Source organism: Gavia stellata, chromosome 22 (genome assembly GCF_030936135.1).
Source record: "Gavia stellata isolate bGavSte3 chromosome 22, bGavSte3.hap2, whole genome shotgun sequence".
Taxonomy (NCBI): domain Eukaryota; kingdom Metazoa; phylum Chordata; class Aves; order Gaviiformes; family Gaviidae; genus Gavia; species Gavia stellata.
In genome coordinates this window covers 9984697-10003668 of record NC_082615.1, presented here as the reverse complement: position 1 = coordinate 10003668, position 18972 = coordinate 9984697, and the positions used below count along the sequence as shown (strand labels likewise).

General features: G+C 45.7%; 1 protein-coding gene across 2 annotated transcripts in view; it reads right to left on the bottom strand.

Annotated features, from left to right (window-relative positions):
* The window catches only part of RHBDL3 (rhomboid like 3), a 67086-nt gene that overhangs the window by 33134 nt on the left and 14980 nt on the right, over positions 1–18972 (bottom strand). Inside the window, exon 3 of one of the 2 annotated variants that reach the window (XM_059828259.1) lies at positions 9661–9744. The exons of the other annotated variant lie outside the window; for it this stretch is intronic. Coding sequence (XP_059684242.1) covers positions 9661–9744 — 84 coding nt within the window. The remainder of the gene's footprint in view (positions 1–9660; positions 9745–18972) is intronic. 2 annotated transcript variants of the gene reach the window in all.

Below are 18972 nucleotides of genomic sequence, written 5' to 3'. Positions count from 1 at the left end.
CAGACTGTTAGATGGCATAGTCTGGGGACAGTAATCTGGGGATGCTAACAAGCTTTGGAAACCACCAGACCATCTCCAGCCTCAAGGGCCATGCTGTAGTTAAACCAAGAGTCTCCAAGTCAATACATGGAATTGACAGACTACATGTCTTTTCACAGCTTCAACTTGTAAGACAGGCATTGAAACTCTCCTCAAGATATTCACACATTTTACCAGAGCCCATTTTCTACCTTTCCACAGTCTCTGGGGTCATGCTGTGAGTTGGTGAGAGGGGGTTTTTGTTTGTTTGTTTGTTTGTTTTTTAAAAAAGCAACAATGGGCAACAGCATACGCAGCATTTGCTGCTTTGACGAAGATTAAAGGAATGACAAGACAGAAGATTAAAGTCTGCCTTGTAATTCAAATGAGAGGGCAAAAAAGCAGGGGCTGTTTTAATGGGAGTTTCATCACTACCTCATGGTGATGATCTTCCAAGCAGCTTAATGATCCTGCTCTCTCTTCCAATAGTGAGAGGTGCAAGTGAGAGAAGAAACCCTGATCCACAAGAGAGAAAGGCCAGTCAAAGGTAAGTGCATACCCCTTCATCTCGAAATCCAGCTTCTCACCATTAAGTCACCTAATCTGAGTTGCCTGAACATGTGTGGTAAAATATTAGTGCTGGCTCCAGTGATGTACACTATCTTCCCTTGTAAATAATTAATTTACCCACCACTGCCCAAACAATATAAAGTGATTAAGGGCTGTCCAGCAGTACTTTTAGCACATGTTAGATTGCTTTGACCTAAGGCGAACCCAAGGGCTGGAAACATCACCCAGCTCTCAAAAGCCAGATTGCATTTAAGCACAGAGGATATACCCAATAACTCACCAAACAGGTCCCCCAGACAGACCCACTCCCTGGAAAGCTGCAGTGAGAGCGCACAGAGCTACCTAGCTCAGCATTCACAGAGCAGATGGCCCGTCACCTGGATTCGGGTAATGTCTCTCTGCATGCAGCACATGGAAAAGTGGAGATGGAGGGAGCTGGTATGGAATTCCCTTTTCCTTGAAGGGCAGAGTAGTCTGAAGAACCAGGTCCATCAGCTAGCTGGCCAATCTGTAGAGGCATTTCTGCTCTAATTTATTTCTCCTACCATCTTAGGCACAAAGACAAGGAAGGGACCTACATTACTACCATCTGTTGTTACCCTTATGCAAAAACACTTCATCTAGACAGGCACTGGAAGCACAGATTCAACATGAACAGGAGAATGAAAAGATTCAGGAGTGCACAACTGCTCAGTTGTTAGGCAGACAGGAAAGAGGGCTTTGGGACCAGGTTTGATTCTTGGTATTGCCAAGATTTCTGGAATGAGCCCAGGTGCCTCTTGTAGTGCCTCGACTTCCCCATCTACAAGGCTCAAGCAATGTACCTGTGCCTGCATGATCCAGCACAGTGAGGGCTGTGGGATGCTTACAGAGTGTGACTGGATGATAGGTGCAACGGCAAAGGGCAATTAGCAAGTCACAAGGCCAAGCAGCACAGGGAGAATATGACAGAGCTGGCCTTCTGCCAAGGTTTCACATATAGGAATATATCAGTCTTTCCAAAGCCAATGACAGCTGGACACTACACTGAACTACTTGACTCCAGAGACCCTGGTCCAAGCCACCATAGGCCAAGCAAATCCTGCATTTGGAGACTCCAGGAATTTCTGACCCACAGCTTGCTGGGGAAGCCTATCATGCTCACCCAAATCCATATTTCTGTCTCCACACACATTTTTAATGCAACTCTCTCCCCTATCCTTCCTTTGCCTGTAGGTTTCTTGCTGCAAGTCCTTGCTAAGACACTAAGAAAGGATAGAGCTGAGATGCACTCACAGGACCTGCTGAGCTGGCTTTCAGTCCTCTGCCATCTTGACAACCCACCACTCTGAGCGATCCCACTGCCTCTCCAGATCAGCCTCCTGGCAGAACACTCACAGGAATCAGCCTCCAGTCTCAGCTGGGGAACTACACATAGCGTTCAAGCCACAGGGAACTAAATTATTCAAAATATGCCACTGTGCTGGCTTTGAAAGCAAAGCCGCTCCCCAGAAAGAAGCCAGGGTAAATAGAAGCTCCATTATCAGCTGCACTGACGAGGAAGGAGATGCAGCACTGAAAGTGAGGAAGATAATTACATGATTAACGAGACAGCATGGATGGCAGGAGATGCCCTCCATTATGCCAGAAGGCTTAATGCAAAGAGATGTGTTTATAGACTGAGCCTTCTCCAGCTCTGCTTCTTCCTCTTTTATTATTTATGTAAGAGCATTAAGACTAATGGAAAGAAGCTGAGGCACTCTAAGAAGTGGTGGGGTTTTTTTTAGGTGGAAATACAATTTTTAATCTTGATCTAGCACTGGGCACTTTGCACATTTTGCTGGATAGATGTCCTCAGCTGCAGCAACAGGCTGGGCACATTACAGCCCAGACTGGCAAGTCATGTATCTCCTATCACCAGCCCAGCCCTGGTGCTGACCATCTGCATGTTTCTGAGATTGTGGACAAGGTGAAACCTACAAGAGATCACCTAGTTGCTGCCATGACCAAACCCACCCTAACAGTTAAAACCTTTTTTTAAATCCTCAAGCAAGAGGTTTAACACTCTTTCCAGATCTGCTTGTCAGCACTGGTCCAGACATTGTTATATGTACAAATGCCCAATCTCTTACTCTCCCTTTTGAATTCCTCTAGTTTTTAGTGCTCCACAGTCTCCTGAGGCAATGAGTTCTGCAGTCTAATTAAAATAAAACCCACTTTTCATCTGGATGGTGTAAGGCATTAAATATCAAAAGCTGAAAACAGCAATATCCATACTACCACGACACACAGTATTTCATTTACCACCACCTAATTATTGTTTACGTCTTTTCAGTCATGTCTTACTGGAGAATATCAAAATCCTGTATCAATATTAATTACATCTCTCAGGGTTTCTACATCGTGAAGGGACACAATGCGTACGCCACTTCATTCAGAGCTGAAATGCAATACACTCAGGGTGTGATGCTGCATTTATTTGGACTACATAACTCAATAGAAGGCATAGCATGCACAGCCAACCTCACAGCCTGGAGACAGGCAGACTCTAATCACTATTGCTACAAGGAAAATAAAAAAAAAAAACCACACCAACAAACCAAAACACAATACACAACAGTCAGAAGAGCTATTCAGCTGGGGCTGTATTTCAGGCCAAGTTCCTGCAGTCAGATCCCTGCTTACCTCCAGGTTAACTAAATGTACACAAGTATTTCTGTAAAATTCACTGCTATTAACAATGTCTCCTGTCACAGCAGTCTCTCTGCTGGTACAGACAAGTCTCCTCATTCAAAACAGGGTTTTGGTCTGATATTATCTGAGAGAAGTAGCATAGGCGATACCAGCGCAAAAGAGTCAGGAGTAGTTGAAATGTTTCTGTTCTGCATTTGGACAAAAGCCCAGCGAATTATTTCTATCATACGATGATGATGATACACTTTCTGTCCCAGCAGTAACTCTGGAGAATGTTACACAGCAGCTGCTGAAGTCAGATAGTTTTGAATCAGCAGGTCAAGGTAACTTGTATCCAAAACATTTTTAAAAGCCAGTACTAATACTGATTTTCTGCAAGTCTGGGAACACTGGAGGAACATCAAGATCTGCTTTTTACCTTTCTTACAGCTTTGACTCAGCAATGCAGCCCTTCCAACCACGGCTCCAAAACTCCTGTCCAAACACGGTGACAGGCACCCACACTGCTCCTAAAACTGCAGGGTTGTGACAAGAATTTAAATGGGACAAAGCAGGTCTGTTGGCCTAATAGCAATCCACAGCAAATGAACAGATGACTGATATTGAGTAATGCATAATTGAAGGAGGACTGGTCTAATATCAGTCAGAATAGGCTGCAGAAAATAGATTATGTTCAGCTGATATTATCTGGATGAGAACACAAACTTGTCTTATAAGACAATACCGCTGGTATAACTGATTTCTGCAGGGCATCTGACATCACCAGACAACCCTGTGTTTGAGGACTTACTGTGACATAAACTCAGGCTGTCGCACATTCAACATGATAAAGTCTGGCTATTTGACAGGTCTCAAAAATAAAACTAAGCTAGAGGGCTACCACCACATGGAGATGACACTAATGGGGTCCCATGAGAATTCGTTCTTGCCCCTACAGAATTATCACTAGTGACTTAGGACAAAGCATAAGATAAGTCTGCATCGTGCTCACAGATGAGCTAAAGCAGCAAGTTACTAAGCATGAGCTGGGTCTTTTGGTAAAGCTGGGTGCTTGCAAACAATACATATTACAGTAAAAACAAATAGAAAGCCATATGGCCAAGAGCCAAGAATGCCAGCCAGCTTACAGGATGGGGAATGCCATCTTCAGAAGCAGCCACTCTGGGGAAGGAAAAAAAAAAAAAAAGCCTTGTTTGTTACACTGAGTGCTCTCAAGGTAACGCTGCCTTCAAAAAAAGGAAATGTGACCTGCAGGTTTGTAAATGAGGTGACGTTACTTCTGCATTTGGCACTTTGCTACTGGTATAGTCTGACTGGCTTCACTGACAGGCTCAATTCTCTAGCTTATGAAAGGGAAGGTTAAGCAATGACTGGATCACTGTCCAGAAAAACCACAAAGGGAACAGAAATTTGGCAGTAGAGGATTCTCCACTATGACAAAGGTATAATCACATCTAGGGGCTAGAGGTCAAAGCTGGGCAGCTTCAGATTAGAATAAGTTGATTATTTTTGCCATTAACAAGTGAATTGTCTCACTAACTTCCCCGGAAGTTTTACAATTGAATTGCAAGTTTTCCTAGGAGATGAGGTATGGCCGAGGTCAAGCAGAAGACCACTCAGAAAAATCTTCTGGTCTTCATTATGAGAGACTAGACAATCCCAACAGTTCCCTTCTGACCTGACTGCAAGTTATTAGGGCTCAGAAAAACTTAAGCCAAACAAATGCATTTAAAGCCCCAACTAACAACTGTCATAACACACGTATAACCAGAATGACCCACCTATACTGGAATTCAAACCACGCTTCCGGTTAGAACAACCACCACAGAGCAAAACTCCTACTAAACAGACTGGGAAACCTATTTAACTCATACTGATTTTACATCTGGCTTTGCTCAGTCATGGGGTACTCAAAAGTACTCCAGACAGGCTGGTTCCAAATTATTATTCTAACCTCTATCATTTAAACACTTGAGAGCAAGCAATCCTGGCTTGCATCTTTCCAGGCTGATCACAGGGTTACAAATGCAGCAAGGAGCCAGACTGCCGGAAGCTGTGGCGGTTCACATTGTTTCTTAGGAAATATATCCAAGTCAGTCCTGGATGACACCCAGACTGCAGGTTCCCTGCATGGAGGACTGCAAGGGTAAGGTCTGCAGTGTTTGCACTTTCCCAGTGTCTGCTATGTGGAATATACTTTGGTTTAAGGGTAGAAGAGATTCATCCCAAGTGCCAAAGCTGCACAACCACAAATCAGAAAAATCAAGCTGCATTTTTGGATTCTTATAGGCCCTTACTGGATATGAGGGACAAATGCAAGCCAAGGCACAGTGTTTCTAGAGTCCTCTTTGCCACAGTTTTCATACAGACACAAAACTTGTCAGAAGTTTTAAAGCAAATCATAACTTAATAAAGACTCCACAACAGGAATGCAACTAACACCATAGGAAGAAGTGCTGGCCATGCAGGTTCCCAGCCCAAGCCTCGCGGCTGGAGCAGAGCAGTTCTCCCTGCAGGTGACAAAATGCACGGCTGGCCTGGGGCTGGCTGTGCCCTGCAAGGTGTAAAGTCTCTGCGGGGCCCAAACACGGTGAGTAGGGAATCCCTTTTACACACTCACCAGCCTGACAATAAACTGGTTTGAAATCCCTCTTTTAGACCGTTATGAGGGGAAAAGCTCCTTCTCACAGCATTGACAAGTCCTCACGGAGCCTGGCCCTGCCTGGGCCATATCAGGGGCTCCTTACTGCCTTGGGAGACAGCAGCGGATACTCCCTTCACGGCCTCCCACACAAGAGCGTGCTTGTCCTGTCACTCAAACCCGCACTCACTCACAGAGCCCCTCTGCTTGCCTGCCTCCACCTCATTTCTGCCTTCTTTACTAAACTAATCCGATTTCTCATGTGTACAGGGCTCACACATGCTTTAAAGAGCACCTGCTTCCTCCGACAAGGCAGTGCGCTCTTCCCAAGCTCCAATATTCCCCTTTTACTTGAACAGACTGGCTTGAATGCAGTTTAACCATTCAAAGCTGAAGCCCCCATGAGCACCCACAGGCACGCAGACCTCCCACTTAGTTTTCCTGCCACACTGCAGCAAAAAGACATGCTCCTTCAATAGGATGGGGTGATGTCTGCACACCACCAGCATGGGCGTGAGCTGTAGGGGACCAGGTGCACAGCAGGCTGGGGGAATCTTTGGCAGAGGCCTGTGGTCCATATTTGCCGTGTCCGCATCACAAGTGCAGGGCCACGGCTGTATTGAGACTTAGAAACAACAAGCCCTGGCTACTGCAATTCACAAACTCTATTTCCTGGGCGACACTTAAAACACACATTCAAGTGCAGAGATGGCTTTCCAAAACTGATACGACTCTAATGTAGATGATCAGAAGAAGGAAGCAGAGAAGGCACAGGCAACAACCGTAATTAGAGAGCCACCATAAGTAAGAGAATGCATGTTATGCTCCTCAGGAATGAGGAAATCAAAATGATCCCCCGAAGAGTCACCTGAGAGTTGCAACCACTTAAACAAAGGAGAAACAAGCCAGGAGGGAGAGACAGAAAGACCAGACTGAAAAGGAAGGTTAGGAAATGGCAATACTCTTCCTATTCATGCATCACACTCCACCTCCGAGAAGCGGGAAGGAGGGGGGAAATAAAAATCTTCTCACCTGCAGGGTAACTAGAAGGACAAATCCACCCAAAACAATCCCACCCGGCTTCCACTGGGGATTAATTAGCCCTTCAAGTGGGGCCAACTTCTAGCAGAGCATCTTCACAGAGCACGCTGCAGACTGCTGTGCTTCGGACAGTCACAGAGAAGGGAGCGCAAAGACACAAAAGGAGGACTGCAGAAGGGGCAGGAGGAAAGGGCAGCCCAGACTGGCTGAGAGGAAGCCCAGATGAATGGAGAAAGGCAAGCAGGGAGGTGAATGAGCAAGAGGTGATGAATGGTAGGGAGGGCATGGAAGTTTTCCATAGGGCAGAGAGCAAAGACAGACCTGAATGGGGAAGACTGAAAGATGCTGCTTGAATGGAAGGGGAAAAAGGGAGGAGAAATGAGGCAGAGAGAGAGCTGAGCAGCACAAAGTGAAACAGTGCAGGCAGAATAGCTTCCCACATGGACTTGACAAGGCCTTAGAGAGAGAGAAGTAACACAGCATGAACTTTAATCCAGGAGCAGAAAAGCTGCCTGGAGCAGACAGCGTTACTGTCGTCTGCCCCTGTATAATCCCTCCAACATCAGGCACCTTCTTTGCTCCCAGTCAACAAATTCTCATGAACCCAGAGCAACTCGAACAGCAGCCACCAAAGGCCAGAGGGCCCCCGTCAAAGGGAGTTGTAGCAAAACTGAGCCAGTGACATGGAAACAGCTGATGGGATAAAGGAGATACACGTGTAACACTACCCTAAAGGTGGGACAAGATGCAGTTTATATGTATGACATAGAAATATTGTTTATCATCAGTGTTACTTGCAGGGCATTCCCTTTTCTAAAGCCAGGATAACATTTTCAAAACAAAACTCTTCCAAGTAAAAACTTGGAGATTTCAGTCATGCCAAGACTTTCCTATGAATTTGCCTTAGCTTTGAACATTGATTGTTTAGAAGTTCCCTCAGATTCTACAAGGACATCACCATTTTCAAAATGTTTCATTAGAAAATTGCATTTATGTTTATTTTGTGTGCCCAGATGGCTCGGGCTCAAGTCAAATTAATATTTTGCTCAAAGGGAAACAAAAAGCATTTTTCCCAATCTTTTGGGGAATTGCAAACAAAACGCTACATATTCATCCACCTCCACCCTTTTCACAGCTGGGGAAAATAAAGCATTTGGAAAGGACACATCTTATTACTTGAACCTCACTGGCAGAGCTGAAAAGCTGATACACTCCCATCCCTTTTGGGTGCGCAGGTTTAGATAGGCCAAGGTATCTGTTATCTTCCTAGGTCTATCAGTCACCCCCTACATGATCCTGGGCCAAATCTAAGTTTCCCAACTGCAAAGCAAAAGATAGAGTGACTCACTCTAAAAGGAATAGTGTAAGGCCTTAAATCATAGCCCTTTACTTCATACTCAGAAAATCTTTCCTATTTCTCAGGAACAACCATTTAAAAGCTAATTCAGTATTTGGAGCTCATGTTTTGCTTGCTCATAAAGAGACTTCACTGTCACACAAGCTCAAATGAGAGGTCATAGAAACCCAGTAGAAGGTAGGACACAGCCTTCAAAACCAAACACAATGGAAAGGAAAACAAATTTAAATCAAAGATTTGACCCTACTTTGCTTTTTCAACACATCAGGGAAGTCAAACATACAAACTGGCTTTTAAAGTGTTGCTAGAGGAACCATGAAGGGCCTATTTGTGCCTCAACTTGAGACTCTGGTTCTGCCCCCTTCTTTTTTGATGTTTCTTGCACCAAGCGAACACAACAATGTCAATGCAGTTAATTTCAGGCAAAAAATGTGAGCATCCTGGAGTCAGAGCACAAGCAGCAACTGATCTGAGAAAAGACATAAGGATTTCTCCCCTCTGCCACCCCCCCAAAGAAATAGCAAAGGAATTCCTGAGAAATCTGGGCAGGATCATCAATCCCTCTCAGAGAGATCCAAAAATATAGGACAGAGATTTGAGATCTGGCTGTTAGCGATCAGGTCTCTAGCACACAGTGCATTTTGAAATGATAATTTGTGCTCTTTATGATTCACAGTGGTACCACCTCATAAAGAGTTCCATTTAGGAACTGGGAACCCAAGGCAGAGCAGCAAAGTAATTCACTCAAGAATGCAAGAGGCTTAAAATACTACTGTAGTTGAGACGAGCTGCCTGTGCTCTAGACCTCCATAAAACGCTCCTATATTGGCACCTAGTAACTGACTAGTAAAAATTGGAAATTGCCAAATACTAGAGGGGGGATTTTTAACGAGGGGTTAAGATAGAGTAAAGGTCAAAGCACCCCGAGGAAGTATGCTAAGCTTGGTGCTATCCACAAGCAACACGAAAAGATGTCCATGTGCGAGAGTCTCTCCTGGAAGCAGGAGAGAGATGAAGAGATTTATGTGTGTTTGCACAGGCATACGCACACACACAGCAGCGGCAGAGGGACTGTAAGGGTCTCCAGAAAGGCTGCTCTGCCAAAGCTGACAAGTTTGAACATTGCAACTTCACAGGCCAGTTGAGCCCATAAAGAGCCATTACCGCAAATAGAAGAGTGACTTGCTTTTCCATCTGCCAGCCTGGGCACAGGCAGATCATGTTACATATGGCACCAGAGAGAAGGGAAAGAGAGTATGAATAATTCTCAATTCAGTGAAAGGGGCGTGAGCTGTGCAGCTGCTGCAGCGCAAGCAAGCCCCAACAGCACTAGCTATTGCTTTAGGTCAAGAGATCATACCATTTCAGCCTGCTTCCTGACTTGTGCTTCATCCCGGCTGCTTTCCTCTCCCTTTAGTGCCTGCCTGCTGGAACACCTAGCTCTCTGGAAGAAATCCAAACACAAGGAGGAGAGGTTACATGTGCCTGAGGGAAGTGACAACACAAGGCAGGTCACTGCTTAGTCTAAAAGCATTCAAGCATGGTCAACACCTACTAAAAATAAATACACACATACATACTACATAGGAGAAGGATTTACTCAGGTGGGTACAGCCAGGAGCTCAGGTATGCTTGGGGTTCCTTGAATCTGCATCTCTGGGAAACTGGCAGCTATTACAACTGAATCACACAGACTTGTGCTGCCAGCGCTGGGAGCTGACAAGTCATCCTCCTTCCAGGAAGGGCTGCTGTAGCACCCATGCTGTTAGGGACCAAAACTGTCACGCCCTCCCCATCTCACACCCAGCCTGGGAGCTCTAGCTCTTTTCTGCTCCCCAAATCTAAGTGTCTCCTATCAGACAGCCAAGGCAAAGCCACTACCACAGGCTGGTCAATCTTCTTATGCAAATGAACTCAGGGTAATCGGTACAGTTACAATGAATCCCTGACAATGTTTGCCTTTGTGCACACCAGTGGTAAATATAGACTGAGCTGCTTTCTAAGGATGGGGGGTGAGGGGAGAGCTGTGCTGAGGGACAGCGTCTCAGCTTCCCAGAGGGATGATAAGGAAGTAAGCACTGTTTAAACACTCAGAAGCGTGGAACTGATGGGCAAGGAAGGAGGCAGATGCTGCAAATAAAAGTCACTGGCTGGAGGTCTCAAAAACATTCCGGGAAGCATAGCCACTGTGGCAGGTCCATGGAGCTGTCTGCCCCCATTAACAACCTTGATTCCACAGACAGAAAACTTCCACAGCATTCATCCAGCAAAGGGTCTCAGCCCACAGGATTCAGACACCCAAGAAGAGCTCCCACTGGAGCCAAGACTGGACATCGCACAAACACCCCACCCAGAGCAATTGCTGACAGTCTCCAGCCTGCAAGCACACAGTGGCCACCTCTGGCTCAGTCACTCCTGCACTGACGACTTTGCCTCTTGGTTATCCCAGCATGCTTCAGCCCCATGAATCTCATATATATGCTCTACTTTTGTTGTAACCCTCCAGGGCCCATGCAGCAGCCGTAGAAGAAACCTGAACAAAAAGCAATCACCCTCTGAAATCCTGTCAATGCAAACAAGACCCTTCCCACCCATCGCCACAAGGACTGAATGGAGAGGGACTGAACACCCCCTGCCCAGCCCTGCCTGGTGGTCTTTTTGTCTCGTGACCTTCCCCGCACAAATACAACCCCACAACAATCAGACAGGCAACATAATGCGCCAGCGCCAGCTTTCCCAGCCCTTCAAGGCAAGCTGGGGAGGGAAGGGGGGAGAGCTGGGGAGAGCTGAAAGGATTTGGAGATGAAGCACGGATAGGATGGGCAAGGAAATACCAAGCAGTGTTTTAATTTCTACTTGCACAGTCCCACGAGCCAGCATAAAAATAGTTTTAACGAAAGAAACATAAGAAATGTTATCTTCAATGGCTTAAAGTGACGTGGGAATACCAGCCAGTGGGATTTTCATATGAAAAAAACAAAAATAAATCCAACAATGCTTCTAAACCCTGTGAACATCTTTTAACATTCCCTCCAAGAAGCCCACAAAATTGAGCCTTTGGTGCAAACTCTGCTGGTTTTACTTGACTATCTTTGAGATTTAAAGTCTGAGATGGATTAGATATAAAAGTTTTCCTTTAGACTGGGAGAAGGGAGAAGATTTTTTCTGCAACAGCTGTAGACAGCATCAACACACATAGAAACGCTCCCCAGTGTGATAGCTTCAAAGCATAGAAAGTTTCTGCCAGTCTGCCCTAACTATGGAGAGAGAGTCATAACCTGTGCTGCTGGCAGCAAGGAGTAAATGTGCCTCCAGGCCCCAGATTGTCCTTGCAAGGTAACAGATACCCTTTGGTTACTGCAGGACACATATCACCTTTGGGAAAGATGAACAAAGGTCTCCAAGGACTTGTTAGGAGCAGATCAGGAGACCAGCGAGGTGAGGGGAAACTTCTACCTTCTGAAATGCCAAGGGATTCTCCCTGTTCCCCGTGCATGTACAGGAAAAAAATACAGACTCCACAGGAAAGCAAGCCAAATAAAGCAAAAAGAATTATCACCTCTCAGGGCCTGGATTCAGTGAGCTTAGCAGGGCCCTCAGCTACGCTTCAGGGCACTGGAAATACATACTAAGTACCTTTACAAGGAAAGGAGGCTGTGCTTTCACCGAAAGCTAAGACCTGTGTCCCATGAAATCCTGGCAGCTGAGGCTGTAACAGAAAGCAAAGCTACGGGAAAGCACTTGTATGATTTACAAACGCATTAGCCACCTAGGGAGCATGATGCAGTAAGGAATGACATCTCAACTCCTCCTGCCAGCACTCCCCACAACGCTGTTATCATTATCCACATCCTTGATTAAAGCACTGCGATCACACAGTGGAAACCACCTGATGAGCCAGGTATGAAATCACCTCCATGGGATGGCGCAGCTGATGTAAAGAGACTGAAAGTCTTGACAAAGGATGCATGCAGCAGCTGGGTGCAGGAGGCCTCTCCGAAACCCAGCACGCAGTGCATCAGGCCACATCTGGCCAGCTGGCCCCGGTGAGGGGGCATGGAGCTGCAACTGATTCTTGCCTATGTCCTGACATGAACTGGAGTAACTGGAAGAGCAGCAGCACTGAGTCCGCACACAATTGGCAAACTTCCCACAGCAAGGATACTGTCTCCTGTCAATCCACTCTAGCCTTAATCCTCTGTGGAAAGATCCCATCAGCACCGTGCCAAGAGGCAATCTTTCAAGCCAGACGCTAACAATTAACGATAGTGAAGATGAGGGAGGAAGGGACAGCTGGAGAACAGATATAACCAGGCTCTGCTCATCACACTGAGCGACTTGGAGGAGCTGGACCGGAGATACACAGGCCTTGCTCAGCCCTGCAGTAAAGTACTACACATAAGCATGCATGGGACAGCAAATCTATTGCACCCCCAGAGACAGATGTAAGCCAGTGAGAGTCAGTCACAGTGCTTGTTCTAACTAGAAAGGAAGTAGCTGTGGCCCAGCTGTGAAGCTGCATTGGGCTCTGCAGTATTTCTGTCCCATGTAGGATAAGCACAAACCTCCTGCTGGTTTGAGGATTTGCAGCCTGAGTCTGGGTATTTGCCCAGCATGGAGGGGAAACTAGAGTTTTGACTCAGCTCATTCCACAGACAAAGATTTCAGCAGAATCCCTCTTCAGAAATGAGATTACTCAGGCAACAGCAGGATCTTCAGCACAGTTACCATTAAGTTAGCAAAAAACACTTCCAGTGTTAACTGGAAGCTGGCCATCAGCCTTTTCATCTATCAACCAAGGGAGGGAACACAGCTAGAAAGCAAGCCAGTCCGACTCCCATGGCCACCTTCAACACAGATTACGTTCTTCCCTTAGCATTCCTATGCTAGAAGATGCCACTGCATAGATAACTGCTTGTTGTAGCAAGTCGGGAAGTACAACAGACTGGGTTGCTTAGGTGAGATTGATTCCTGTCCTATTCCATAAAGTAATTAACTTAACTTTACATTAGTCTTTATTATGGCAATGAAAATTATATGGCCATTTTAATTGACCAGTGTTGCTTGCTTCAGTTCTCACTTCTACAGACTTTGGAGGCAGCTAAAGTAAAAATTATTTCATTAGCTGCTAGCTGATGCCACCATAAGAAGGTGGTCCTGGTGAACAGCTTCTCCATTCACTCTTCTCTTCCCAGGCCTTGTGGACCTGGTCTTGGACAAGCTGAAAGTGAGAACCCCTCCTACACCAAGGAAATGTAAGGAAATGGGACACAGACTAGATAACTTGGATTGGGGGGTAGGGGGGGTGGCACTGATGGAGAAGGGGGCAAATTTCTTGAGGTCTTTTTCAGTCCTATACATCTTACCATTCCTTTACTTTTGAGCCATATGAGCTGGCTGCAGTGTGTGGAGCCATATGCTGTAGCCCAGCCCAAGCAAAGGGGGCCAGAGGTCTCTGAGAAGGAGCTGGTGGTAAGAGTGGCCTGGCCGAAGCATCCACAGTGCAAGGCTGCCTTCCACAGCCCCAGTGACTGATACCGAAAGATGCCAAGTACCTTCAGCTGCCACTGAATTCACTGGCTTGAGATAAGACTCCCAAGAACCCTGACCACTGACTATTTGAGAGACCAAGCCTCCAGAAGAAAAACAGCTGGGTTTTGCCTGCATACTTGCCTGATGTCCTTCAAGCAAACACAGCAGCTTTTTTACAGGTTGAAAGACGGGCTTATACCAACCCTTTCCAGACTGCAAATCCCTGTGATCACAACTAGCTCACTTCAGAGGAAAGACATCATAACCAAGCACCCCTACTTGCCTCTAGTGGATTATTTTTTTTTTTCCCCCAAACACCATAGTGTGGAGAAGCAGCGCCATGAAGGTGCCACCCACACCCCCAGCCACCCCACGCTGGTACTTCACCCTGGTTCTACTTCTGCTGCCCACACAGCAAATCTGGTTCTTTTGATTGCCTTCTCAGAAACATACCAAACCATGGTCATTTCCTCAGGCTGCAAAACGAGACACTGTTCAGTCTAACCTTGGCATACATTCTTATGAGAACAGATCAGTCAGAGATGGATGCAGTACCTGCAGAGCTGTACATTATAATTTACAGTAACGATAGACTTTCCACAGCCAAACTCTGCTGCGTTGAAATCACCATCATTTAGAGGCTGTGGCCAAGGAAGACGCTAGCAAAGAATTTGTTCCCTGACATGAAAGATGCTGGCTCTTAGCAAGGCTTGATTCCAGTACTTCACCTTAGAAAAAATTAAAATAAACCATAGAAGCCTCAGGGGAAACGATCATTTGAGCCTGGATATTCCTTTCTCCTTAGCACAACTTTATGGTGCATATCACAATATTCTCCCTGCATATATGCTACTGCCCTTTCAGGCCAGGCTTGCATAAGTGATGAAGAGCTGAAGTATTTGTCTCATAGTGCTAAAGGGGAAAGCAAGAAGCACCAATGTTTTCAGAGTGCAGTCTCTCAATATCTGAGGGATCATCACAACCTCACGTGCTTGAAAAATTAAATTTATCACATGAACACTGTACTATGGAAGAGGTGCATGTTGTATGAACTTCCTTTAATAAAACCCTCAGCAAAAGAAACTGAATATTTATATGCCTGCATGCTTAAAGAAACATTGTAAAATTAAAATCAAGGGAAGTCCTTACCCTTCTGAAATCAGTAATGAAATTAGCATGGGGCCCAAAGGAAGCAAACGAGGCCCCTTCAGAGGGGCCAGGATTTCATCTTGTGTTTAAAACCCCACAGTGGCAGATCTGTACTTATTTTCATGACCCACCAAATCCTTTTAGCCCTCTACATCCCTCCATGAAAGCCTAATAATGAAAAGTTATCTACTAAAACTTGGCTTTTCCTGAAAAATAGTATCTGAACAGATCTCCAAAGACGGATATTTCTGTGGACACAGTGAATTTGGACTGCAGTGCTTTGTTTTCAGATATCATTGCATTTCACATTTTCACAGCTTCCTTGGAATAACATTTGATACAGGAAAAGTGTAAGTGATACTCACAGACAAAAGAATAGCCAATCCTCTGAAACCACAGGGCCTCTCCATTTGTGTTGCTTTTGTAACAAATATAGCCTGAGCCACAGAATTCCAAGTAAAAGATCCTCAGGCAACTTAAAAATTTAAGCAAACCATTACCATGCAACATTAAATGCATTCATTTTTATGAGCATCAAATTCCACCTATTAATGGAGCAGTCATCCTCTGCAGCTACCAATTTACATATCCAGCCTGCAAGCTGCTGAGGGGCCAGTGGACACAAAATACACGAATACATTAAATCTGAAAAAGGAAGTTAGCGTCAATTGTAATTCAACTTAATAATCACATTTTCTTTATGAGCAGCAGCAGAGTCCATGCCTGACAACCACACACCCCATAAAGGCACCCCAGATGCAATGAAGCACTAAACCCTCTACTTAGAGACTGTAACTGTGATGCACGCAGTGTTCACAAATGAATCACATTCAAGCCCTGTGCAAAGAGGGGATTCCTTGGAGTTACATTTTCAGCGAGTCACTAAAACCCATGGTATTGTACATGGGCTAAATTCAAAAGCCTGATCCTCACTATGGAAGACAGTTCATGTGAACATACATTAAAACCCTGCAACAATTTTGCAGCCCTTTTGCCAAGCCAGGCAGTATTACCAGCTTTAATGTAACAGCACTTTTGATCTCGTAACAGCTAGAATGGTACTGGTACATCTATTATTCCTCCTGGAACAGAGCCATGCTCTGATATCACACCTACAATTCACTCTTTCTGTGCACAGCTGTCTAGCAACAGACATAAGATAGAGCTTCTCAGCAGCATGTACCCCTTCTATCATCCCAGGGAGGTGAATGACCCTCTCCAGTGCCCAATCCAGGACCAATTACAGCTATGGCAAGGAGAAAGGCTTCTATTTTAAGTTTGTTGAAGAGGTAACTGGGTGCTGCAGGCAGACATGGGGGAAAGTCTCCTGGAAAATGGTTCTCCTTTTTCCCTCAACTAGGCACCATGCAGGTAGACAGCAGCTTGAGGAATGAGGGGCAATCCCACAACCAAATGGATTCAGTTCCTTTTTTAGGTCTGTAGCAGCCCATCCCCCATTGTAACAGGATGTCATCACTGATCTCCTTATTCCATGTTCCCACCTGCAAAACTAAATGAACTGATACTAGAGAACGAGTTTTGAAGTCCTTGAATAGGAAGGGCTACTGCAGTGCTGAATAAGGCCAGTTCCCTACAGCCCACAGCCACTGCAGTGATACAAGCAAAAACCCTAAGGTGCAGAAGATTTAGGCCCTGAAGGAAACTAAAAAGCTCAGAGAAAAGATGAAAGAAACTGAACATGGAAAGTTAATACTGCTTTGAACATTTACTGAGCAGGAACCCTTCCCAGAAGTGACAGAACTGCAGTTAGCAATCAAGGACTCTTGGTCTGGCATCCAGGCTGTTAGGTGATACCCACACCTCCCAAGAGATCCAACTGCAGGGCTTACTCAGACCCATCTCACAGGCACCAGCTACAGCAATTTTTCAGAAAGGAAGGGCAGGAGCTGTTAGTGGAGCAGAGGGGACGAAGAAAACACCACTCATTTATTCACAGGTCTTGCTACTCTAACTTATTGCTTGCATCAGATGTCACAGTGATAAGTACCTGTTTAAGAAAAAAACAGGAACAACAGCAAAACCACCCCCCACCCCGCAGCTAATCCAGTTAAGACACAGGATAAAGTTGTAGAGGTTAATCAGATCTGAGCCATTGGGTCTCTCTCTGCTGCTGCTTAGTGACATATCTGGTGAGCAACACCAGTGAGACGAAAGCCCAGCAGAAACACCAATGATCTAGCCAGCCCCAGGAGACAAGTGCTGCTCCCCTGCTGCATCAGGCAGAAAAGAGAGGAGGACACTGCAGGGCAAGTACTGTGGGTGGTCTGCTGGGCTCAGAGCTTGGCTCATTAAGCCTTATCAGGTGCCAGGATGCTGTGACCGATGGGCTGCGTCAGACAGTCCTTACATCTGCAGGGTGCCGCCAGGTTGGTAACCAGGATGGAAATTTACTCAGCAAAGAAAAATTCTGCCCATACAGCTGCAGGGAGCTCCTCTTTGTGTTTCATTAGCTGCAACTCTGTGCTGACCAAGGCTGCAGCAGGGCAGATGAGGGCTGTCCCAGCTCAAGGGGCCAGCAGCACAGAGACCACTTGGACTGTCGTGAATAGACCTTTCAGCATTGGGAGACAGAAGAAAGCTGAGCTGGGGTTTGCACTGAAGCAACTCCACCAGTGCTGGAAGGACAGGGTTCAGGGCTGACTAGGGAACATTGCTCCCGTCACGCCCGAGGCATCCAGCCTACTGCCTAGCCTGAAGTCCTGACCTGAAGCTACCTTGCAAAACTGAGCATGATGCTTTCCCTAACTCAAGCCTTCCTGTACAGTCAGATCTGCTTTGCCTCTCTCCCTCCTCCTCCCTTTAGAGCAAAAAGAAGCCAGTGGTCTCAGCCCTTATTGCTCAGACAAGTGTCTGCACCTTGGTGGTAACAACTTGCTATTCCCATCATCACACCCCTGGGTGCAGGACAGTCAGCACAGGATGGACCTGCTCTGGAAGGTGACTTCCCCTTTGACCCATGAGACTGGGCTCAGGCACGGAACAGCCCGTACAGTGGGGAGAGGAAGAAACTTTTTCTATACCCGTTTCTTCTGGGCAGGGAGCACACTTGGACGAGAAATTAATCTTCTCTCCTGGACAATACATGCCAGCCTTTTAAAAAGGACAGATAGAGCAGTGACTCCAGTGGGATGATAGAATTGTAGTGACAGCAAGATGATGATGAAAGGTTTGTAAACACCGTTCTGCCAGTGATGCTGATCTCTTTGGTTGCCAGAAATGTTTTTTCAGGCAAATGATTCCTAATCCAGTGACCATCATCTCCCCTCCTGGAGGGGAACTGGGTCCTTTGATACCACTCTACCACACTGGACTTTGCTAGACTCCTCTGTTAAATTGTTCCTCCTTCTTGGTAAATTCTTCAACCCAAGGACAGTGACTGCCACTGTTTTTCAGTTTCTCGAAAGAACCAAGATCCATAGCCCCAAAAATCAGAACTTTTGCCCTTCCTGTAGGAAGTTTTATCCTTCCTTTAAAGACAAGGAGTTTTATAGCAATCAGCCATGAAACTTGTCAGGAGAAAAACTACATTTTATACTCCGGACTTGAAACACAGAACATTTCAGATTAAAAATAGCTCCCTTTTTCACTGTCTGCCAGATCTGGGAGGGAGGTGAAAATCAACAGGGACTTGATTTGATGCGTGAAAAATCAGAATTCTATAGCAGCGAGTATGCACATACACTTATTTTAGGTCAAATAATAGCTCTGCAATAATACTTAGCTTAGCGGAGAAAACCAAAGTTTGGGATAGACCCATGCTAGCTGGTACTCCACTACTGAGTACCATGACAATTCTTCAAGCACATTCATCAGAAAGAGAAGAGGGGAAAGTTTAAAATAAATAAACAATTTTTAAAAATCTCATCAAATCACAGTTTTCCTGCCTTTAAGATGGTTTCTCTTTCAAATTCCAAATACCTGCTCCTGTATCAGCAATCATGACAAGTATCTTGCCAAGATAGGAGACCCT